The sequence below is a fragment of the Haliotis cracherodii genome, unplaced genomic scaffold (genome assembly GCF_022045235.1).
Source record: "Haliotis cracherodii isolate W230 unplaced genomic scaffold, xgHalCrac1.p SCAF_7, whole genome shotgun sequence".
NCBI classification, from domain to species: Eukaryota; Metazoa; Mollusca; class Gastropoda; order Lepetellida; family Haliotidae; genus Haliotis; species Haliotis cracherodii.
Window position 1 is genome coordinate 31896291 of NW_027266330.1, and position 26051 is coordinate 31922341.

General features: G+C 41.1%; 1 protein-coding gene across 1 annotated transcript in view; it reads left to right on the forward strand.

Moving 5' to 3' along the window:
* The window catches only part of LOC139447246 (dedicator of cytokinesis protein 9-like), a 188645-nt gene that overhangs the window by 26869 nt on the left and 135725 nt on the right, over positions 1–26051 (forward strand). The window contains exon 2 of the mRNA XM_071228512.1: positions 17754–17876. Within this exon, the coding sequence (XP_071084613.1) occupies positions 17754–17876 (123 nt within the window). The remainder of the gene's footprint in view (positions 1–17753; positions 17877–26051) is intronic.

The window sequence follows — 26051 nt, forward strand, 5'->3', positions numbered from 1 at the left end:
AGGGTTATAAAGATTGTTTAACAGATGGTAGATTAGTCTCTTATACAAATCCTAAAATAACATAAGGCCAAGACTCTCAAGCAAGGCTACAATCTACATTTCTTCAGTTTCATAAAGAGATTCTCTGGGCTCAGTGTATATCAATAGGCAACTGAACAAACAAAATCTTTAAGATTTTCATTTTAGAGACTAAATGTTATTGCATCTGAATATCAAACATGTTGAACACTAACAATAAATTATTCAGGAGAACATTGTTGCTGGACATTATCATTGATATTAAGTTGACGAATCAGTAATACTATTGAGCGATAATTACAAATGCTTAACATACATGTACCATGGACAATTGACATAAGGCACAAAGCATGCTGTGTTACATGTGTGTACAGGCTGATAGGGCAGCAGGTGCTTGTGGCACATCACAATACTGCCTGTCAATCAATCCATGTGCTGTAGGTGGTATGCTGCCATATCATCAAGTGTTCCCATCTGGTTAGGGTCACTGTAATGAAGTAAACGTGTAACGTGAGCTGCAGGACAGACAACCTACCTGCCCACTGGATGAAGAGGCTGGACCTGGTGAGAGTTCCAGGCCTGAGCCCCACAGCAGACTGCCATGTCTGACTGTACATGAAGGACGTTCCCACACACAAATAATTTCCAAAGACATTTATTTAGAAATAAAGTTGTAGCCTCCAACAGCTGAGGAATGCCATGACGCTACTGGTTTGTAACAGGTGCCATGTTAAAGAGTGGAAACAGCATCTGTGCTTTTGTGTTTACGATTAAACCGTGCAGTGGCTATTGAATTGTATTGACCAAGCAGGTAGATGGCTGTTAGGTGCTGCAGGTGATATGTGCAGTTACACAAGTCCAACAGTTTGTTTAAGCCTTGGACTGGAAGATAAAGTACATCTACATCCTGAAATTCTGCCTCGTTGTCTCAGTGGTTTTGACCTACTGGAAAGAGTTGAAGAAAGTAGAAGAAGTGCAGGAAAAGTTACACCAACACTTGAGACTGAAACGTCAGTGGGATATTTTCTATGGTAAGGGCTGTCTTGCAGTGTAAGAAGCAGTCTAGATGTTTGTGGATTGTTACATCAAACTGCCAAAAGGCACTTCATGAACAAGTATATCTGTGCTGAAACAGCTAATCATTTATTCAAGAGGTGTTTTGTTAAACAGAATGAGTGTTACTGCCAGTAGTATTAAACAGCTAGCAGCAACCTTGGAGTAAATATCATCTTTGGTAACAACTTAACAGTTCTTGTGAAAACCTTTGAGACCGCTGGACTGAACATGTTGTTCGTCATCTCTTCCAGTTCGTGTTATGCCTTGCATTTTGGATCACATTAAACCTCCTGGACTGAAGAATCCCTACTAGACTTGGGTTTCAGGCTTGTGGCTTTAGTTGCAGAGTGTTACAAACAACAAACTGTCACGGCATCAGTGAGGTCAGGAGGATCTAACTCCCAGTTTGTTACCATGGTTGTTGTATCACCAGTCATGGTTGTATTAACTTGTATATTCTGTGTATGATCGACACTGCTAGCCTGTCTCAGATACTTCTCTGTTCAGACTTCTTGAAAACACAAGGTTCAACATTATCATCGTATTCCCTAATTATGTTGTTAGTATTGTTGTAATTACCGCTAGACGCTACACCTGCGTGTTTGATGCAGGGATAATCCTCAGGTATTCTCCATGGAAATTTCAGGAGGAACAGTGAGGGGAGTTTACATTGTTTAACTCTCAAATGGTCTGCACATAATCTTCAAATCACCTTCACCTTGGAGGAAATGTGCAGAGGATTACGTTGGCTTGCAGACTAACACAGATAAAACAACCAATGAGCTGCAGTCATAGTTTGGGGAGTCTTTGACTTGTGGGATACCTACTCCATCACTGTGGTTCACGCCTATGAAACATTAGGACGGGTAAAATTGATGTGGATGGAACATAATTTTACTTATGTCAGCAAAATATGGAAACAGTTTAAAGCTGCTGACTGAGTCAACGGTCATTAATGGATACAGGATGGACAACGTGATTACTTGTAGGATGGTATTATTGTGAATGTCTCCATGTCTCTTTGACAGTGATTTTATATTCAGCGTTGATTTCATTATCTCTGTACATAAGGTGTTTTCACCGATATCAATATTGACCTGATATGAAAAAGAAATCGAAACTCACCATCTGTTTTACCTACATACAAGCTGTTGTCATTTGGATGTCTATGTAACGGGAGTGCAGGTAGATATCTGATTTGCCGTTACCTGATTCAAGACCAGTTTCCACAATTCAGTGCCGTGAATCATTTGTTCTGTCCTGATTTGATTGTGTTTGTGAAGATTCTCCAAGGAGCTACATGTTGTGTGTTATAAAGAGTTATACCATGGAGGATATAAACTCACATCCACTGATTGTGACACGGTAGTGACTTCAGACTGTTCAAGCAGGCTTATTTCAATCAATGTAGCCTTGTGTCAGATCATTGAAACATGTTTGACTTTCGTATGAACAGAAAGGAAATAGTTAAGGCAAATTAACTCTTTCTGGTTTTCACAGTTAAAATCTTGCTGCTTGTGTCAATAATTTACATGAAAAAACTATTTCTGTGTGTCTAGAATGAAGAAAATACAGTCAGTGAAATAATAATCTGGATTTACAGACCAGAGTTGAACCTGATGACAGGACATTTTATAAGGAAGACATCAGATAAAAGAACTGTCTTTTAGACATCCATCTTCTTTAGCATCCCTTCACCAGGCGTGGTATTTTCGTTTTAGTGCATTTCATGTGTCAATCATCGTAAGAATTATAAAATGTATTTATCAATAATACCATATGAGATCTATGCAGAAAGTGAATGAAGTTCACAAAGAATTCAGTCAACTGTTATTCCCTGCCTCGGCTTCACAATGTGGCATAAATTACTCCATTTAGTATCCTGTGACATCTTGTGTGTGTGAATGAAGCGAAGGACATTACACTTTATCTGAAACTAAGGAAGTAACATACAAGCATAGTATTTAGCGAAGTTATGACACATGCAGGAACAAGTTGAGGACATTCAGGTGCTAATTATATAATCATATGCAAGAGAGGAGTTTTTGTGTTCTGTCCTCACCAAAGTTAAGACTGAACAGCAGGAGTTCAAGGAGCAATGCTTTATGGAAACTTTAATCCTTTGAATTTTGTCAGAATGTTTTGATGTATACAAGGACATACAACGATTCCTACGTACATTCTATAGAAATGAACTGACCATTCATCCGTGACAGCTTTAATCCTTTGAATTTTGTCAATGTTTTGATATATACAAGGACATACAACAATTCCTACTTACATGCTATAGCGATGAACTGACCATTCATCCGTGACAGCCAAACTGTACCCGTGTGGCAGTGATGTAATTGAATGATTAATGATCGCTTCAATTGACCTCGGACACTGATCTATCTGGAGGACATAGCTGAGAACAGGACACACAGACTTGGATGTGACAGTTGTTTTCCTTATGGCTCTGTGAAGTTCATTTTGTGATTGTTCAATTTGAGTTGTGTTAATTGGATGTTGGTGGATTTATTTACCTGAATGTGGATCATTGTTGATTGACCGTTGTGAAATCACTTTCTATGGTGAGGTATTGAAAAGCACTTGTTACTGATAAATATGAATGAAATATGAAATTGATTGGATCTACTGAATACATCTCAGCAGTTTCCTGTTCTGTGGACCTGTGTCATCTTCTTGCTGCTGAAGCAAGGATCTGAAGGGGAAGCTCTGTTTGGATTTATATCTTGACATTTCACCTGATCGAATGGCTTGAGAACACCATATGTGTCATTGTATTTATTGAACTTTTTGCTGAGGCACATCATTGATTTGAAAATTTGTAGTTACGAGAATTGGATTGTTTGACAATACATACAAAATCCTTATACAAACCTTGGAGCTTTAGAAATATATGGCTACTTTCCATCGATGGTAGCTATTGAAAGTCTTGACTTCACTTACAGGACTTTGACTTGTGCAGCTGGTCTTCATGTCTGGAGTATCATATTATGGAGAATGGTTTGTACTTATAGGATTAGATAAAATTGATGTCATCAGTGTGTAGGACATCTGAGGCTCTCCGTATGTTTAAGTAATGCTGTGTTGAAATGGGACGGTGACGGATGAAGAGCTCCTACTGGTGTTGTGTTATGATGTCAGACAGACGAACAGAGATTGATGAACAAGATCTGGGAACCTCAACGTGGTTATGTTTCAGTGTTGAATAAGTTGAACGTTTCGTTGATGTTGTAAGCATTGATTGTCAATAGATAGATAGACAGAATTTGGGAATTGTGATTCTCATGACTCGTTCGACGCTAATTATGACCTGTCGTTAGGATTATTCTACCTGTAGGGCAGAATTTATATACTGTGTTGGTGTGGATGATATTGTCAACACGTATTGACGTCTGTTGGATTATGGACAGACATTAGTGAAGAGGAAACAGCAAAAACATTTCATGGCATCATTTTCAGGCTCTATGCGCATGGTCAAGGTCAAAAAGGTCATTTGAAACTTTGACCAATTTTGGGAAGAAACATGATGGCATCACATTAGGTTGTATTAGTGAGTGTTTATCTTTGATCTGATGAAATCATCAACTGGATTGTAGGCAATAGCAAGATCTTCATGAAATCATTCTCATGGTGTGTCCATCAAGGCCATGACTGATATGAAACAACAAGAACAATACAGCATTCCTGCCCTTTATGAGGTGGAATATTCTTGATCTCAGGAACAAAACATTGTCAGTGCATTCGTGCAAACACTGACCTTGAATATCATTACAACAGCCAATCAGGAAATATCACCATTGGCGCCACTCTTGACAACTACCAGTCTACCATTTAGTCACTATACATACATTGGAATCATTATCATGGACTGTTGTGTGATGTTAGGGTAATCATTAGGAAACATCACCATTGTACACCAGACCATGTCCTTATTATTTAGGACTTTCCCAACAGATATGCTGTAAAATTGTAGTGTGATTCATTTTGTGGATACCAGCACTTTCAGTGTCCTGGCTCAAGGGATAAGTTTGTGTATATACTCACAAAACTCAGGAACAAGTCTTCGTCATAATTTCATGTGGATCTGATTGCTTCAAACTGTCTGAATAGAACAAGATCCAAGAAAAAAGGAGGAGTGTGTTCATGACCTGATGAATTTTATCATTAGTTTCCAAGTAAATATCTGACACCTGAATCTACAGAAGGGAGAAGCTGAAAGTAGGTCAGAATCTGATTTATGATTAATAACAATCTGGAGGTTGGTGTGTAATACTGATTACTGACAGTGGAATAACACAGTACCTGCTGCATGGATGTACCTGCTGCACTGCTGCACCTATATATCACATAGGTTTGAGTGGAATACGGTTACTAATCTGATTGGTTTGATTGGATTACTTCTTCAATAGCCGAGACTGAACTCCTCTCACCATGGCATTAGCTAAAGCTATGAAGATCATCTCTGACTTCAGTATCAACCTTGTGGATCCAGTAAGTTGTATCACTTTGTATTTACCAATTAGGATCCATGGATCCCAATATGAACCGTCATGAGTGAGTGAGTGAGTTGTGTTCAACGCCGCTTTTAACAGTATTCCAGTTATATCGCAGCGTGTCGGCTTAATGTGGGAGGAAAACCCGAAGTGATGCAGGTCTCAGATGTTTATCACTTCGGTGAAACCCACTAGCACTGGTATGGTGCTGACAAACCTAGAAACATAATCGGGGCGAACTCGGATTCGAACCCACAATCATAGGTTTCTGGCGTGTCCAAGGGACGCAACTCTGCACAGCGAATCGCGGCGCCTTAGACGACTGGGCCACCCGTGCCCCCTGAACCGTCATGAACCTGACAACAGAGAGTGGCATGGATCTCTCTTATATCTGTGGGCCTGAGGACACTCAGGAATAATATGTGGGGATCTTTAGGCATGGAAATGGGGGTTCAAGAGTGACCAGTGTACCAACAACACATGAACATGTAGTTCCAGATAAGAGGGGTCCATTGGTAAGCATTGTGACCTACTTGACATCTACAGTCTGGTGACACACTCCACTTGTCTTATAAGAATTTGAATGAAGTCATAGCATGATGCATGTTCTGAAGCTAATTATTAATTGGGGATGATCATTGTTATTTGTGTGTTTGAAGCATAGTGATTAAGTGGAAAATATCAGACATGGACAATATCACAGACATATACATAAGTCAGCACACATCAGCTCGGTTATGTCCTAGTCCTACGGTAACACCTCATATTGTCACAGTAGGACGTTACATCACACACATATATTCCAGTCAGCACACATCAGCTCAGTTATGTCCTAGACCTATAGTGCTAACACCTCATATTGTCACAGTGTGATGTTATATCACACATATATTCCAGTCAGCACACATCAGCTCAGTTATGTCCTAGTCCTACACTAACACCTCATGTTGTCACAGTGTGATGTTATATCACACATATATTCCAGTCAGCACACATCAGCTCAGTTATGTCCTAGTCCTACACTAACACCTCATATTGTCAGTGTGATGTTATATCACACATATATTCCAGTCAGCACACATCAGCTCAGTTATGTCCTAGTCCTACGGTAACACCTCATATTGTCACAGTAGGACGTTACATCACACACATATATTCCAGTCAGCACACATCAGCTCAGTTATGTCCTAGTCCTATAGTGCTAACACCTCATATTGTCACAGTAGGACGTTATATCACACATATATATTCCAGTCAGCACACATCAGCTCAGTTATGTCCTAGTCCTACACTAACACCTCATATTGTCACAGTAGGACATTATATCACGCACATATACTCCAGTCAGCACACATCAGCTCAGTTATGTCCTAGTCCTACACTAACACCTCATGTTGTCACAGTGTGATGTTATATCACACATATATTCCAGTCAGCACACATCAGCTCAGTTATGTCCTAGTCTTACACTAACACCTCATATTGTCAGTGTGATGTTATATCACACATATATTCCAGTCAGCACACATCAGCTCAGTTATGTCCTAGTCCTACGGTAACACCTCATATTGTCACAGTAGGACGTTACATCACACACATATATTCCAGTCAGCACACATCAGCTCAGTTATGTCCTAGTCCTATAGTGCTAACACCTCATATTGTCACAGTAGGACGTTATATCACACATATATATTCCAGTCAGCACACATCAGCTCAGTTATGTCCTAGTCCTACACTAACACCTCATATTGTCACAGGGAACGTTATATCACGCACATATACTCCAGTCAGCACAGCCTTGTATCTCCCACTCCTGTACATTATAAGTAAATCTATATATCCGCCTCCCAGCAAGCTCACATGCAAGATGCGTGGAAGTGAACTGGGAGTGTGAAGAAGCAAGTGCAGCCATGTTATTCTGTTTGGCATTTAGATTTGTGAAATGGGAGCCCTGCCAGGTTGTCTGCACATGGACAAGTTTTTGTTGCGAGATGTGTGCCGACTCTCCTCTTGTGAATATGCAGGCTCTTCTCCAGCTTCCAGAAATTCACACTGTTTGAGATAGACTTGCTTCAGATTTGTTTCAAGTCATGAGATTAACACTAGACTATCAATAGATTCTGGTGTGCTCTTTGTGAGGAAGCATTTGACAGGATTTTAGGCAGGACTTTGTGGGTGTGGGAAATTTGAATTTCTTCTTTCAGAGTTGAACAAGGGTGTTTCTAAGATTTTTTCTGGTACTTAGTTTTGACTATTATTGTGATTGTATGAAAAAGGCATTTACCAATTCATCATGTCATCATAGCAGTCAAGGTACATATAGCCTAAACAAGATGAGGATAAATGGTGATTTCAGTAGAATCAGGAATGGTCTGGTAGCTTAGTGGTTAAAGACATTCATTGGTCATGCTGACATTTTGGATCACGATACTGCGTTAGTATACATAAGACTCCTCCCTTGCTCACTAGAATTAGGCAGACATAACAGTTTTCTTTTATAATATGTTTTGTAGTTAGACTTCAAAATGTTCAGCGTACTCATCATGCTCACAGCTGGCCATTGAGTTTTGTTATACAAAGGTCGGGGGTATATAGTTATACCAAGGTTCCGTCTGTCCGTCCGTTCCTCCGAAAACTTTGTCCGTGCGATTTCTCTGAAACTATTCAGTGGATTCATCTCAAACATATAATCTGTGTCATATGGAGGGGGTGCAGTCAAAAAAAAAAAAAATTGTTTTTATCAATTTTCCATTTTTTTAATGAATTTTTTCAAACCCTAGCCCTATCCATTATTTAATTTGAAACTATTGACACACTAGTTGGGGGTATTAGTGAGCCATGCTCATTTTTGCCCTTGTTTGACCCTTAATTTTCAAGGTCTGTATCGTTCCACCCTATAAATCAGGAGTGGGGTGTAGGGAATTTGTAACAACAATGTTCCATGAGGAGAGATAATGTTCTGTGAGGTCAGACAGGAGAGACAATGTTCCATGAGGTCACACAAGAGAGACAATATTCCATGAGGTCGAACAGGAGAAACAATGTTCCATGAGGTCAGACAGGAGAGACAATGTTCCATGAGGTCACACAGAAACAATGTTCCATGAGGTCAGACAGGAGAGACAATGTTCCATGAGGTCAGACAGGAGAGACAATGTTCCATGAGGTCACACAAGAGAGACAATATTCCATGAGCTCACACAGGAGAGACAATGTTCCATGAGGTCAGACAGAAACAGTGTTCCATGAGGTCACAGGAGAGCCTCGTGACAGAGCCTCACGGAGCCTAGCAGGACCTCCTCTCGGAGCCTCTCCCTCAGCATTGACACTTTCCCCAAACATTTCATTCAGACACACCAGGGATTAGGTATGCACTGTGTGCACAACATTTTTAACTCTGCAGTTGCAAACTTGATGTTCAAACATTGGCCTATTTCTGGTAGCTTTGTGGTTACAGACTTTTCTATTTCCTCAATCTTTGTATGATCTGTGGTAAAAATTATGGTGGACAGGTATTGATTTCCTGGTCCGAGTTCATTCTTCTGTTTCTTGTTAATGGAGTTCTTATATCATTAAATAAAAGTGATTTTGATTAAGTGATAAGGCATTGATACTCTGTGTATTCACAAATTGTCATAGATAAACAAAGATGGTCCCACCAGTTCTGATTCTTATTGATAGAGATCTGCACATGAAAGTGAGTAGCCCAGGTGGTTGTGTGTTTGCTTGTACTGCTTATAGGCCGAGTTTGATTCTTCACACAGGTGAATTGTAAGCCCATAAGACAACTGAATATTTGTTCCTGACTGGGGATTCCAGCTCAGGGAACTGGGCTCCAGTACCAGTGATGATGCTTGTCGAGAGAGCTGACTAAAATGGTGATTGGGTGGTTAGCAATGGTTGGTCCTTAGCCCCATGGACCTAGACACTAACAAGAAGCTAGGGCTTTATTGTGGTACATGATCCCAATAACGAGGTCTCGCTAGGGTATATGAAAACTTAACACTTGCCATGCTAGGTGACAGTCCCGTATAGCTTCATCAATGGGAATTATCAGCCTTACCAAACCATGCTGAATCGTTGAGATCCTATGATAAAGTGGCTAAGGCCAAGGCACCGTAATTCACTGTAAAAGCTGTGATATGATCCTGTGGTTGTGGGTTTGAGATTTGAATCCCAGAATGCCAGAATCCCAGAATCCCCTAATCCCCTGAGTAAGAATCTTGGTTTATCATGGTCCTGGGTTTCAGTGTGGGAAACATGTAAGCAGCATCACGTTGGCAGTCTACCCGTAGAGATCAGGACTAGAATTTGTCTTCAGCAACCCATGCTTGTTGTAAGAGGCGACTAACGGGATCGGGTGGTCAGACTCACTGACTTGGTTGATGCATATCATTATATCACAATTGCGTGGATCGTTGCTCATGATGTCAATCACTGGATTGTCTGGTTCAGACTCGATTATTTACAGACTGACGTCATATAGCTGGAATATTGCCGAGTGGAGCTAAACAAACAAAACAGAACTTTGGTCATCCCTCCCACATTGAGGTGATGAAGCTGATATGTTTTGATATAACTGACTGATTTCACAACACAGCTCACTCACACACTCAGGGGCAGGTCGTCTAAGGTGCTGCAGTTCACTGCGCATAGGTTTGGGCACGCCAGAAACTTTTGGTTTTTGGTTTCAAATCTTGGTTCACCCTGTTGTGTTTCAAGGTTTATAAGCTACATACCCGTTTCACCAAAGTGGTACACGTCTGAGACATGCATCTCTTCAGGCTTTCCACCCACATCAAGCTGAAATGCCCAGATATAACTGGAATACAGTTCAAAGTGGCTCACTCACTCACTCACTCACTCAGCTGGCGTGGGGAGCGAACACTTTAACCACTGGGCTACCCCACTGACCAGGCTTCAGTTAGTTGTCACGCAGGGATAGAACTAAACTGAAAAGCTCCACTAGCCCAGGCAACGATATAATGCCCTTGTAATGTTAAAAACAAGGGGAAATTGAAAAATTTGTACTAGCCCACAGGAATTTGTACTAGCCCCGGGCTAGCGGGCTAGTGTTAAGTTCTAACCCTGTTGTGAAGGTGAGGTGTGTAAGATGCTGTTACTCACTGTTGGACAATGCTGCTGTGTGGGGGTGCAACCTTAGAAACACGTAGATCTGTCGGTAATTAAAAGCATCACGTCACTGAGTTGTTGACAAGAGAATTTATTTATTTATTCAGCACGTTTTGTCTCCATGTCACACCCTTGAGAGGAATTTAGGATTTAGGGAATTGTTAAAAACTATTGATTAGTTTTGTCATGTTACATCGGACATTGGATAGTCCTGTTCAAATTGTATAGTTAGATGGAAAGGAAAGTGTTAATAGAACAATCATGACGATATCGACTCTGATGTCTCGTGTTAAAGTTTATTTATAATATCAAACTCAGGCTGTAAATAGATATACATGTACATCACTTTTTGCATGTTCTTTATTAATCCTGCACAGACTGAGCAGAATGTTTTGTACATAAGGACTAAGATTTCTTCAACACTTGAAAGTTTAATTGATAATTATCAATATGAATTATAATTTCTAAATTGAAAAAAATGATTATGAACACTGTCTTTGTGTAACTATTGTGAGCTTTGAATGATTGATATGCATCGCAATATTTGAGTTATTATACATGTTATAAGCATACCATATATGATGTAATACAAATATATCCAATACAGCCCAAGCAAGTCCATAATGTTTGGCAAGTCTCGATTACTGCAGTATCAGAAATAAAGAGAGTCTCTGGGCTCCTTTTTATTATATTTTTATTAAGATAATTTAACACCTATTTTCTGTGAGATACATGTATGTTTATTTCAGAGTCTAGATGTTAGTCTACCTCCCCATGGAAACCATGATATGACTGTAATATTGCTAAAAGTGGCATAAAACTCAACCCACTCACCCACAGTAATGATAAGCCTGTTGTGCCACACATGATTTCAGTCCAGTATCTTTCAACATCCCTGATAAATCCAGGCCTTTACCTCCCAGCCATATGTAACATACTGCACATAACTCGCTTAGTGATGAACATCTCTGCCTTATTAATATATTCACCGGTAGCCTTGCTCCAAGGCTGTACCGAAAGAACAGTCAATGAATGTGTAGTGATTCTATCCTCCTAATAGGCAAGTCTAGATATGTGGACAGTACAAAGACGCCAGTCTCTTACAGGGACAACTTGTTCTTATTATTTACATAATCTAGTTTTTATGATTTAAACAAATAATTATTGCCTTAGAGACTAGTTCAAGTCTAGTTCAGCGGGTGCATCAGCAGATGAGGAACGATGAGTGCACAGAATCCCATCTTTCTACCCCCCATAGATTATTTTGTGTCTACTACAAAATAGATACATTCCTCAGCTAACTACAGGTGATAAACTCTAGCACCTGACATGATTGGTGGCCGGATGGATAGAGGATCCTGCACACAATTGGCCAGACGGATAGAAGTGTAAACTGAGAGGGAAGCAGTGAGCATGTGATCTGACAGCTGGAGAGATGACTCTGATAGATGTGAATAGACTTACCACAGATGCCACTGTGTCGCTGCCGTACTTAATATATCCAGCTTCCAATTTGGTTTTGTGTTATATATACCTCCTATAGTTTCCTCATCGTCATCCCAGCACCAGTCTTCGGTGGGGGGATGTCACTGTGTGATAATCAGTATTCAATCTGGTAAACTTTCAAAATATATTTCTATCCGGGTTATATTTACCAGGCATAAAAAACAATTTAGACTTAGGGATTGTAAAGGTCCATGGAAAATTAGAGATGATTTTCCTTAAAAATGTTTGTCACGGTGGTTGGCTAGCATTGTGGTTGGGTTGTTGTGCTTCTCATGGATTATATGGGTTTGGCCCTTAAAAGAGTAGATGTCACTGGATAGTTTAATGTTCTTTTATGGAGATTATTGTCGGTTGGTCGGTTTGTTGTTTTACGCCGCACTCAGCAATATTTCGGCTATATGACGGCGGTCTGTAAATAATTGAGTTGGGACCAAACAATCCAGTGTTTGATATCATGAGCATTGATCCACGCAATTGGGATCGGTGATCATCAGTCTGTGCCTACAAATGTGCCAAGATCTTGTATTACCAAACTGCTTCGTAAACAATCTTCACTCACTCACTCCAAGAATTGTGCAATTCTGGTTGATTGTCAGTGCTCTACACTAACACTGGTCCACTGTCCGAGTCTAGCATATTTTCTTTAGGACCAGTAGATTGTAATAAATGAAGGTCACATGGTCTTGTGTTATTTTGGGAACAAAGCAATTGAAGTTTTTATGACTTTTGATATCAGCGATAGATCGGGTCTAAACTCATGTGGTCCTGTGCACAGCGCACAGATCACAAATCAGGAGAAGTTAAGCAACGTCGGTCTCGGAGAGTAGATGGATGGGTGACCACGTTCAGCAGCTTGACTCCTGAGAGTTTCTAGGGCTTCGGTCCTGGCCCACACTGAAGCACATGTACCACATGTGGTGTCTCCTTTGGCAAGTGACTGTTCGAAATGTGCCTCTGTTCACCCAGCAGTGAGTGGGTACCCGGTAGGAGGAGATGGTAATGTGGCTGTTAACCTTCTAGCGCCTCACAGGCAGCTTGGGTTGTATACTCCCCAAGGAGCTGAGAATGAAAATCGAGTGCTCACTGATCCATTGACCGGGGTAATAATGGTGAATGGAATCTGGCACATTATAAATGCACTTATTATTATTATTATTAGTTACTCTAAGCACCATTGTGTCTAGTAGAGATCCAAGAGGACAATTCGATTCTTTTTGGTGCTGGTCATTTGGACCACTGACAAGTTTTGGTCAGTGTCATGTCATAATGTCCAGAACAATGTTCATGCTATCAACCCTTGGTTTTACTGGCCCAGTTCCTTTAATAATGTTAATGTCACGCCACCTTGATATGGCAGGAATAATGCCATGTCTGATGCATTATCAGCTTTCACTCACTCATTCCACAGATGCTACAAGTGAAAGAGACCGTCTCCGTCACAATTATTTGTAAAAAAATGGGGAATTGCTGGTTGTAAGAAGTGACTTAATGGATCAGTTAGGGTGGCCTCTTGCCCACACGGCAATTCAATTCACATACCTCCATGTAGAAATTCAATTTGGCCTGTTTTTGCATTTTTTCCCCTTTATGTTGTCATTAAAGTAATAACTTACATGAAGAAAGACACAAATAGTAACATACATTCATTATGTTTGTATTAATGTACTTTTGAAAAATAATTAATAGTAATCTTGATGGACAGAATAAGATAGGTCAGCCTTGGTGATTTGGTTGATTGTGTGTCATCGTACCCTGATGGAGTGGAATCTTTGCTCATGATATCGATCATGGTCCAGACTTGATTACTTACAGGCCTCCGTCATATGGCTGGAGTGCAGCATTAAATAACAAACAAACAAACAAACAAGTAATGGGTTTGAGGGGAAGACTCAGACAAAATCATTTCACAAATCTTAAAAAAAATAGACATTAAACTGTTCATCAAAATCCCAAGCCAATGAAGGCATCAATATATGACCTTGGACCTTGTTCCCATTATTGCTAAATCTAATTTGAAACTTGATACCCAGGCATATCTACCTCCGACTTCATTGGCTCTGAAGAAACAGTTTGAGGTGTGAAGTTTGTATTTACCTGCATGAATCATAATGTACATTAACTAGGAAGTAATACGTCATCAACACAAGCCAGACTAGCCAGGGGCAAGTCAATGTCGCATGTAGTTTCACTGAGACATGTGCAAGCGGCCATGGTAATGCTTTCTGTTTACACTATCATTATCAAGTTGTGTTACATCGTATTACTTACTGATTTATTTTCAAGATAGGCACGTTCTCATTGATGTAGATTATTGCATACCATACTTTTTCCTTTAGCAGTGATTACGGAGTGATTGTGTAATGTGCAGCTGTTTGACATTTAAATATGACGACGAATGTACCTCCACAGAACTTGTGTAATCATTCATGCACCACCAACATGAAGTGGTTACCATCAGGATGTCATGACATGTCGTGTGTTGTCCTGATATTGTCATGGTAACATCATGACATTACCCGTAGTCTTATGTAACTGTTACGGGGGGGCAGTGAGGTACCCTTGTGGTCAAAGCGATCGCCAGTCACAACAAAAGCTCGGATTTGATTACCCACATGGGTACAATGTGTGACGTCCATTTTCTGGCGTCCCCTGCTATGATATTGCTGGAACATTGCTAAAAGTTGCATAAAACTAAACTCACTCACTCACTATTTAACTGTTATGAAAGGTAGCAAGAAGGAACCTTGTATTAAATAACCATTCCTGCCTTTAAATCTGTTTTGTTCTTGTGTTTTTGGTTAACAAGTTTTTGTTTTTGAGATAATAATAAGTAAACCTATGAATCCAGAGGTTTTATAGTTAAATTTAAATTTAAGTGATTTCATCATTTCTTACTATTTGTTGGTGTATCTTGATACCTGAGTGGTGTCGTTAGTCTGTATCGTGATACATATTGTATCGCATGATATCAGGCGATATTGGGCATCTACTGATTACCCAGTGAACACTGAAGTCTGGACCTGGACTGACCACCAGTCTTAGTCTCAATATGTCTTTGTATGGATTGAGGATTAACTTATATGGATGTGTTTGGTTTGGTTTGTTGTTTAACACCTCACTCAGCAATATTCCAGCTGTATGACGGTGGTCTGTAAGTAATCGAGTCTGGTCCAGACAATCCAGTGATTTAAATCATGAGCATCGTTCTGCGCAATTGGGATCGATGACATGCATCAACCAACTCAGCGAGCCTGACCACCCAATCCTGATTGTCGCCTTTAACGACACACAAAGTCACCTTTTACAGCAAGCATTATATATATGTCTCAAACCATAGACTTATATATATATAGGTCTATGGTTTGAGACATAGTTTGATTTGTTTGTTTGTTGTTTAACTCCACACTCCAGTTATATGACGGCTATCAGTAAACAATCGAGTCTGGACCAGACGGGGGCACAGGTGGCCCAGTTGTCTAAGGCGCTGTGATTCGCTGTGCAGAGTTGCGTGCCTTGGGCACGCCAGAAACCTATGTTTGTGGGTTCGAATCCCAGTAGACACAATTTATGGATAACAACTTCTTTAATACTGTAAAGGGACGTTTCGATGTAGATCGTTATACTGTTGTCAAGTCTTTGGGTGTGACACAACCAGGAATTGAAACCTGGACCTCTGCTCTCCGGGCGGGCTACTACCAGACCACACTGAGGCGGTCTCATACTGTTAGAGAGTTATCTCCATAACTTCTTGTACTTGCTGCCAAGGTATCTCAGTCCTGTTTGCAGGATCAAGCTAACAAGGTGACCTTGACCTTTCAGGGTCAGGGTTATCATTTGACCTGTTTGTTTGCGAGATATCTCCCAAACCTCTGCATGGATTTGGTTTTATAAATGGAAATAAATGGAGCTTGTTATTAATACATGAAAGTGATTATCATGCTCTGCTGTTATCTCTCACCAGAAAACAAAATTACCAGTTATTTAGATTGGGCTTCCCAAATTGCCATATAGCCTGACTTTCCAGAAGTTTCAGTGTGGCCGGCACACTTTAATTACTCCTTACATTTAAATCACAAATTAGTATAATCAGGTTAGATCAAAATATCTTTCATGAAAATTACCAACAGAGAATATGAAATGGTATCCATCCACACCAATTATTGTGTCCTATTTGCAGTGGTAGGGGGTGGGATTAGCCACCTTAGTTTTGTAATTTGTGCAGGGAATGCACAAAGTGTTCTGACATTATTGAAGTTACAATGTTGTTACATGTAACATGTGTAGTCCTCAAGTAGGGCGGCGTGGTCAGGTAGCCTAGTGGTTAAAGCCTTGGCTTGTCACACTGAAGACCCGGGTTCGATTCCCCCCATGGGTAAAATGTGTGAAGCCAAATTCTGGTGTCCCCTGCTGTGAAATTGGTGGAATATTGCTAAAAGCGGCGTAAAACCAAACTCACTCCCCCATTCACTCACTCATCAAGTAGGTCACTGTGGTAAACCTGGGGCTCATGTTTCCATGGCAACAAAGTATTCCTGAGAGTCCCCAGGACTCATGTATAGATAGATCAAAGTACATCCCTGACGTTAAATTTCCCTGCTGATTTTCCATCATGCTTTATCCTCTGAATCCTGACTGGGTGGTGGTGTGTCATGGCCGACATTTTGATTTTTCATCAGGATGAGGATCTGAGTCTGTGACACAAATGTGTTGGTCGGTACAAGAATCTTGAAGTATTGACTGCTAACACTGAAAACCAGGGCTTGTGGGTTCAGTGACTCATTCCTTGTATTCCCTGCCATGACATTGATGATGAAAGTGTTGCTCACTCACTCATTTTAAATACTCACTCACTTTAAATACTCACTCACTCACTCACTCACTCACTCACTCACTCACTATCTCACTCACTCACTCACTCACTCTCTCACTCACTATCTTACTATCTCACTCACTCACTCTCAACCCCACTCACTCTTTATCTCACTATCTTACTCACTCACTCACTCACTCTCAACCCCACTCACTCACTCACTATCTCACTATCTTACTATCTCACTCACTCACTCACTATCTCACTCACTCACTCACTATCTCACTCACTCACTCACTCTCAACCCCACTCACTCACTATCTCACTATCTTACTCACTCACTCACTCACTCTCAACCCCACTCACTCACTCACTATCTCACTATCTTACTATCTCACTCACTCACTCACTCACTCACTCACTCACTCACTCACACACTCACTCACTATCTCACTCACTCACTCTCTTACTCACTATCTTACTATCTCACTCACTCACTCACTCACTATCTCACTCACTCACTCACTCACTCACTCTCAACCCCACTCACTCACTATCTCACTATCTTACTCACTCTCAACCCCACTCACTCTCAACCCCACTCACTCACCCAGCAGGGCCACGCTCATGCAACCACCCCCACACTAACTCACTGAGGAGCACACTCATAAAGTTATTAGTTTGAAATTGTTTGAAAAAGTTTGATATTGCTACTTTCCTTCCAGGCCCGACCCAAGCTTGTGGAGCCGATCGACTATGAGACTTACGTTGTGCAGCACAAGGTCTTACTCCACAATGATCCACAACGGGACATGCTCAACTTCCCTCACGATGATGTGGAGGTGCCGGTGAGTAATAATAATGATAATAATAATAATACAGGCAGGCATGAAATATTTTCTTCAAAAGTCTGAATTCCATCTTTGCAGACCATTGTGATGTCATAATCAAATGACATCGCTCATATCTTTCAGGCTGAATAGTGTCAGTTGTACTTCTTACACTCAAGATGTCAGTCATTGGTTTCACAGGCCATCATAAAGCTAGAATCATGCTGCGTGTGGCGTTAAACAAACAGAACAAGCCTTCAGTTTAGAAACAAAATTTCAAGAGTCCCTTATAGACATTAATGAAGGTACCAGATATTGTCTGTTGTATCCATGATTTCTGTTGTGTAATCAAGCTTACATTAGTTATTCAGGTGGAAGAGGTATTCTTTAAATGTTTTAATAGGCATCCCCTCTAATGGTAGCTGTGTGTGCACTTAATACTTCAAATAGGGTATTGCTGAAGCCCTGAATGAGTCATTTGTCTGCTCAAAGCTTTACGTTTTATGCCATCTCAACGCACTGTTTAACATGTTTAATTTGCAAAATGCATCTTTTGGGAGTTGAATCAATCATGGATAATTGAAGATTTCTACAACTGTGAAAATTCATAAATATTTGTAATAGTATTTAAGTTGCGGAACAAGTGGTTTTAACCATTTGCACCAGGTTTTCATGGTTGCAAATGTAATTTGCCCCCAGAGGCAAGGTGACTCAAGTGGTTGGTCAGTTGTGAGTTGTTCTCTGTAGGGGAAGACACTCCACACTGTGTCTCGCTGTGTCTCGCTGTGTCTTGATGTGTCTCGCTGTGTCTTTCTGTGTCTCGCTGTGTCTCGCTGTGTCTTGCTGTCTCACATGATGCCTGCTGGTTTCACATATCCCAAAACGAGATATTGGGTTCTGTGATGGTTCTGTGCTGGTTTTTAAACAATAATTTAGTTCTATGGTTTACAGTGTTGAGGTGCTTGTGATCTTCTCCTGTGGTATTTGAGTCTAGGGACCCCTTAAATATTCAACTTTTATCTTAAGGGTAATGACGAAGATTTCATCCCCATCTTAGTTCTATCAGCCTACATTCATCCCCATCTTGGTTCCATCAGTCTATATTCATCCCCATCTTTATAAGTTCTATCAGTCTATACTCATTCCCATCTCAGTTCTATCAGCCTATACTCACCCCCATCTTTATAAGTTCTATCAGCCTATACTCATCCCCATCTTAGTTCTAGCAGCCTATACTCACCCCCATCTTTATAAGTTCTATCAGCCTATACTCATCCCCATCTTGGTTCTATCAGTCTATATTCATCCCCATCTTTATAAGTTCTATCAGCCTATACTCACCCCCATCTTAGTTCTAGCAGCCTATACTCATCCCCATCTCAGTTCTAGCAGCCTATACTCATCCATCTCAGTCCTATCAGCCTATACTCATCCCCATCTCAGTTCTATCAGCCTATACTCATCCCCATCTCAGTTCTATCAGCCTATACTCATCCCATCTTAGTTCTATCAGCCTATACTCATCCCCATTTTAGTTCTAGCAGCCTATACTCATCCACATCTCAGTTCTATCAGCCTATACTCAGCCCTATTTAGTTCTAGCAGCCTATACTCATCCACATCTTAGTTCTAGCAGCCTATACTCATCCCCATCTCAGTTCTATCAGCTTATACTCATCCCCATCTCAGTTCTATCAGCCTATACTCATCCCCATTTTAGTTCTAGCAGCCTCTACTCACCCCCCATCTCACTTTTATCAGCCTATACTCATCCCCATCTCAGTTCTATCAGCCTATACTCATCCCCATCTTAGTTCTAGCAGCCTATACTCATCCCCATCTTAGTTCTAGCAGCCTATACTCACCCCCATCTTAGTTCTAGCAGCCTATAATCCCCATCTTTATAAGTTCTATCAGCCTATACTCATCCCCATCTTAGTTCTATCAGCCTATACTCATCCCCATCTCAGTTCTATCAGCCTATACTCATCCCCATCTTAGTTCTAGCAGCCTATACTCATCCCCATCTTAGTTCTAGCAGCCTATACTCACCCCCATCTTAGTTCTAGCAGCCTATAATCCCCATCTTTATAAGTTCTATCAGCCTATACTCATCCCCATCTTAGTTCTATCAGCCTATACTCATCCCCATCTCAGTTCTATCAGCCTAAACTCATCCCCATTTTAGTTCTAGCAGCCTCTACTCACCCCCCATCTCACTTCTATCAGCCTATACTCATCCCCATCTCAGTTCTAGCAGCCTATACTCATCCCTGTCACAGTTCTATCAGCCTATACTCATCCCCATCTTAGTTCTAGCAGCCTATACTCATCCCCATCTTAGTTCTAGCAGCCTATACTCATCCCCATCTTTATAAGTTCTATCAGCCTATACTCATCCCTGTCGCAGTTCTATCAGCCTATACTCATCCCCATTTTAGTTCTATCAGCCTTTACCATGTGTACTGATCCCTGTCTCAGTTCTATTAGCCTATACTCCTCTCCTCTTCAGTTCTTAAATTGACACTTAAGTGTTCCTTTTTATAATCCTATCATGGTACAACATTTATACTAAGTTATCTTATAATAATTAGATCTACATCAAGTGCTTTTATGAGTTATCATGGTGTAATATTTATACACCATTTCATTTAATTATAGTTTAGCAAGTAATAATTATCATCAGGTAAAATGCATATATAAAATATCAGTAGTTTCAGTTATAGCTTTTTAGATGGTTGCTAGCCTAAGGTATCAAGATCCCATCTCCCAGACAAAGGATATTTATTTAAGTATATCTGTCGTCACCTACCGGGGTATATTAGAATAACATTACTTCAATTAAGACTCATTAAGGATTAGCCCCCATACAAGCTCGTCTATAGTGCATTAAGGATTAGCCCCCATACAAGCTCGTCTATAGGGCATTAAGGATTAGCTCCCACACAAGCTCATCTATAGTGACACCCCAATCTCTTTCAAAGCATCCAGTAAATATGTCAACAAGATTAGTGCCAGTCCAACAGGATTAACAGGATTTAGTATTCCCCTCTGTCTAGCCATCCATTTAGCTTAGGACACACCCAATCGTGTATCAACCAATCACATTCCTTTCTATTGTTCAAACTTTCATTAAATACATACTGTAGCCAAGTTCTAGAGAGAAGGGGTTTGACTCTCTTACCAAGCAGACCTCTCTCCCACAGCCCAGAGTGTGTACCGACTCTCTGTGGCACCCTCAGTTATTATCTAAGTATAAATTGTAAATTGTTAATTGTTCTTGTAAATAAAATTGTGATTAGTCTCCTGTGACTCTGGCTCTTTGCTGACTAATTCCCCAAGAACACCAGCACGTCATTTGGAAGGTATTGTTCACCCAGAACAATTCCATGATAATCCTTTTATTTAACCTACAATACTTTATTTCGGATACTTTGTGTTCTCAGTTGAGGTGAGCTCTGAGGCAATGACTAATTAGATTCAAATCATGGAGTCTACCCTCGTGTATTGCTGTGATGCAGCAGTGGATATACATCAGTACTGCGATTGTTAAACCCTAATCTTGAAGTCATCCCAGCCCTAGTTAACCCTACCATTGTGGCCATCTGAGGAGTCTCAGCATCTGATCATTGATTGATGGCTGCTGTGTTGCAGTGCAGATCACCCATGTAGTCGGTGAGACTTATTGTACGCTTCACCCCCAGACCACTCAGTTGGTCATTAGCCAGCGCCCCCTATCTCTGCCCTCATCATCATCCCCCATCCACTGCCAGACAAGACAAAGCACCTGTGTTGTGCCTTGCCGGAACTCTCTTGATCCGACAGCTATCCGAGGTGTGTAGCGTCTGCCTCTGTGTGTTTGGTAGGAGCAGACGTGTAGCATTGTTGTCAAAAACTTCACTGGCAAGAGATCAGATTTGTCAGTTTCCCCCTAACACGAATGTTTGCCCAATTAGTTATAGCACCTGTTTGAAAGTTGAACCTTCTTGTCATTTGCTTTAGTTTTACACGTCATTTCAATTTCTTTATTTTAGGGGAAGCGATAGAAAGTTCATGTAAATATCAAAAGTAGAATCCTCTGGTTGTGGGTTCGAATCCCAAACTCACACAGATTCTGGGTTTGTCAGCACCATTCCAGTACTTGTGGGTGGAACTCAGTGGTAATCATCTATGACCTGCTTCACTAAGGGTGTATGTACTTCACACAGTAAGTGGTTGACTCGTCACACCGAAGAGTTCTGTTCCCCACATGGATACAGTGAAGCCTGTTTCTGGTGATCCTTACTGTGATGTTGCTGGAATATTGCTACAAGAGGCCTAAAACATGTTCACTTGTACTATTCATAGTGAAATATAACCATAAACTGTATGCCTTCAGTTTAATATCGAGGCCAAGGTTTGACAACAGGGAAGTTCACACCGGCACTGGACTTATGTTGCTGATACATTGTTATACCTTTAATTGTTTGGTTTCTTTGTTTCTTTGTTTAAAGCCGCACTTAGCAATATTCCACCTATATGACAGTGGTTTGGAAATAATCAAGTCTAGACCAGACAATCCAGTGGTTGATGTCATGAGTATCGATCCATGTGATTCGGATACAATGACATCAACCAAGTCAGCGAGTTGACCAGTCTATCCTGTTCGTTCCGTCTTACGACAAGCATAGTCACCTTTTATTTGGTTTGTAGTAGATGGAAGCAAATTTATTGAGAATTTTCCATATAATGTTTATAAGCATCCCATTCTAAGCTCATGGGACAGTCTGTATGCTCTTGAGAATATTACAGATCTTTTCACAGGAAACACAGCAGTGTGCATGGTGTAGAAGGTGTATATTTGTCGAGTAACTATATGCAAAAACAGTTTTGTTTCATCAATGCTTGAAGTAAGATTTTTCTTTCCTGTTCTATATCCATCGTCTGAGGCGCCGCGATTTGCTGTGCAGCTGTGCAGAGTTGTGTCCCTTGGGCACGCCAGAAACCTATGATTGTGGGTTTGAATCCCGGTTCGCCCCGATTATGTTTCTAGGTTTGTCAGCACCATACCCGTGCTCGTGGGTTTCACCGAAGTGGTAAACGTCTGAGACCTGCATGACTTCGGGCTTTCCTCCCACATTAAGCTGATACGCCATGATATAACTGGAATACTATTAAAAGCGGCGATAAACCCAACTCACTCACTCACTCACACTGTTCTATATCCCACAACAATTTGTTGTGTATAGTTTTAATAAGCTGCTCCCATGTCAAGTTTTCTGTGCATCGTGGACTCTTATTACAGTGAATATAGTACTTCTGAGATCCATTTGCACATCTAATGAACTCTTAAAAGAATATGACAGAACACCATTGCAATATTCCAGCAATATCACGGCGGGGAATTCCAGTAATGGGCTTCACACATTGTACCCATGTCAGGAATTGAACTTGGGTCTTGAGCGTGTCAAGCAAACGCTTTAACCACAAGGCTACCCGACCACCCTGATCCCCACAGAGAGATGCTGGTGGTGTCCAGATGATGGCCAGTACATGACCCCGGGGCACATGTGTTACATGCCACACCCTCCTCTACCTCTCACCTTTACATCACACACAATCCAGCATGTAGTTTAGATGAAATGTTGTATTGACTATTGCCACATGGGCTTCAATTACTGAACCACTAGAAGGCACCATTAGGTGATCTTAATGTTTCAATGAGGGAGCAGAGCCATGTAATAAATATAGAATATATATCCTGTTTTAAGATTCGAGCATGTGGTCGGTTTCCTTAATTGTTCTTGGAGACTTCCTGTTTCCTAAGTTTGTCAAGTAGACTGTTGTAGTTCCTGCTGGTGTCAGGACATTCCTTCCTGGCTAGACATGGTGCTTTTCCAGATTTACCTTGAGGATGTACTTTCACATTTGTTTTGGACAACTTCTTGTTAATGTAATAGGGTGTGGAGTCATCCCTCAGACTACATCCTTACGTTGTCATCTTGTTGACGGGGTTAACCTCTTTGGTCATGGGGGGCACGGGTTGCCCAGTCGTCTAAGGCGCTGCGATTCGCTGTGCAGCGTTGCGTCCCTTGGACATGCCAGAAACCTATGACTGATGGTTCGAATCCCGGTTTGCCCCGATTATGTTTCTAGGTTTGTCAGCACCATACCCGTGCTCGTGGGTTTCACCGAAGTGGTAAACGTCTGTGACCTGCATCACTTCGGGCTTTCCTCCCACATTAAGCTGACACGCCGTGATATAACTGGAATACTGTTAAAAGCTGCGTTAAACCCAACTCACTCACTCACTCACTCTTTGATCATGTGGACATGGTGTCTGACCTCGAACTGGAAGGTCTGTGATTTGACTCCGATCAAGGGACTTTGAACTTTATGGTTATGACATTGGCACCCAGCGTGGGTCATGTCAAATTTGGGCAAAATAAGCTTCATCAGAAGATTTTTTAAATAAGTCACGACATACTTTTGCAAGTTGGAATATGATATGTTACTGTTATTTGTATCAGAACACAGGCTCAAAGGTTACCTTGTATCACAGCGATGTGATGTGGTCTTTGGTGTGTGAAATAAAGATGACGGATATGAATCAGCACTCCTTGTGATTCCATCAGTATAAGCATGGGATAATGATATGGCAATTTGTACCAGTATCTTCAGTAAGCTCACACGTGGAGATTATGTTCTAATTGATCCGAACAATATATGCCCCAGCTTAGCACGAAACATATTTCATTTTCCTGAAGTTTACCCTTGTTTTGATATTATGTACATATTGTATGATATATTAATGTTTAATAGATTGACCTCTATGAGATCATTAAATGATATTCCAATGGAGTTCTCATCAGGACAGGAACATTTTAGATGTCTCGTATAAGGTTGTTCTGCATCTTGCTCGGCAGAAAGTGCTTGGGGAATAGTTACCCAAATTGTGTTAATAAGATGGAGTCCAGTGCAACTGATTATCTGATTATTGTCCAGAGAAAGCTCTTGCCAAGCCAGTCTGCTTGTGTTAAACAGATGTTAGTACATGTTCCAGGGTGTTTTGTGATATTTAATCTTCACTTGAACTTAAATATGCCAGGCTTGTTACCACACTTCATTGTTAATAGATCTTATCCCTCAATACAGTGCAAGGACCCACCAGGCTGGAGCATGCCTTGAGTTCCTGAAATAGAACCAGGTGGACTCATCCATGTGGGGACACGGGTGGCCCAGTCGTCTAAGGCGCTGCGATTCACTGTGCAGAGTTGCGTCCCTTGGGCATACCAGAAACCTATGATTGTGGGTTTGAATCCCGGTTCGCCCCGATTATGTTTCTAGGTTTGTCAGCACCATACCCGTGCTTGTGGGTTTCACCAAAGTGGTAAACGTCAGAGACCTGCATCACTTTGGGCTTTCCTCTCACATTAAGCTGACACACCGTGACATAACTGTTATAATGTTAAAAGCGGCGTTAAACCCAACTCACTCACTCACTGATCCTTGTACTCAACTGGGGGACAGTTGGTCCAGTGGTTCGTGGTTCTCAACCCTCAATACAGTGCAGGGACCCACCGGGATGGAGCATGCCTTGAGTTCCTGAAATAGAACCAGGTGGACTCATCCATGTACTCAACTGGGGCACAGTTGGTCCAGTGGTTTGTGGTTCTACTGTGCAGACTCTTTGTATGTTACACATTTATATACTGCACTTGTCCAGGTACTAGAATCTGTTCAAATGCAAGTGTTGCAACCCTTTCCTTTACTAGGATCTGGTACAGAACCATGTAGGCTGATCAATATACTTATTGATAGTTGGCCAAGTCAGGTTTGAGGTTTTGACTGTACAGAGTCTGGGGCCTTGGTTGTGCCAGGATCTTATGGTCAGGGGTTTGAGTTCCATTATTTGACCCTTGGTTTGTTAGCAACAGACACATGCTTGTTGTTTTTCACCAAGGTGGTAAACATGAAAACCTAGCCTGTAAGGGGTTTCTTCCTAAGATCCGGGGTAGAATAGGTCTTCAGCAACCCATGTTTGCCGTAAAAGACGACTGTGCTTCTTGTAAGAGGCGACTTACAGGATCGGGTGGTCAGTCTCACTGACTTGGTTGATGCATGTCATCGTATCCCTATTGCGTGGATCGATGCTCATGATGTCAATCACTGGTATGTCTGGTCCAGACTCGATTATTTACAGACCGCTGTCAT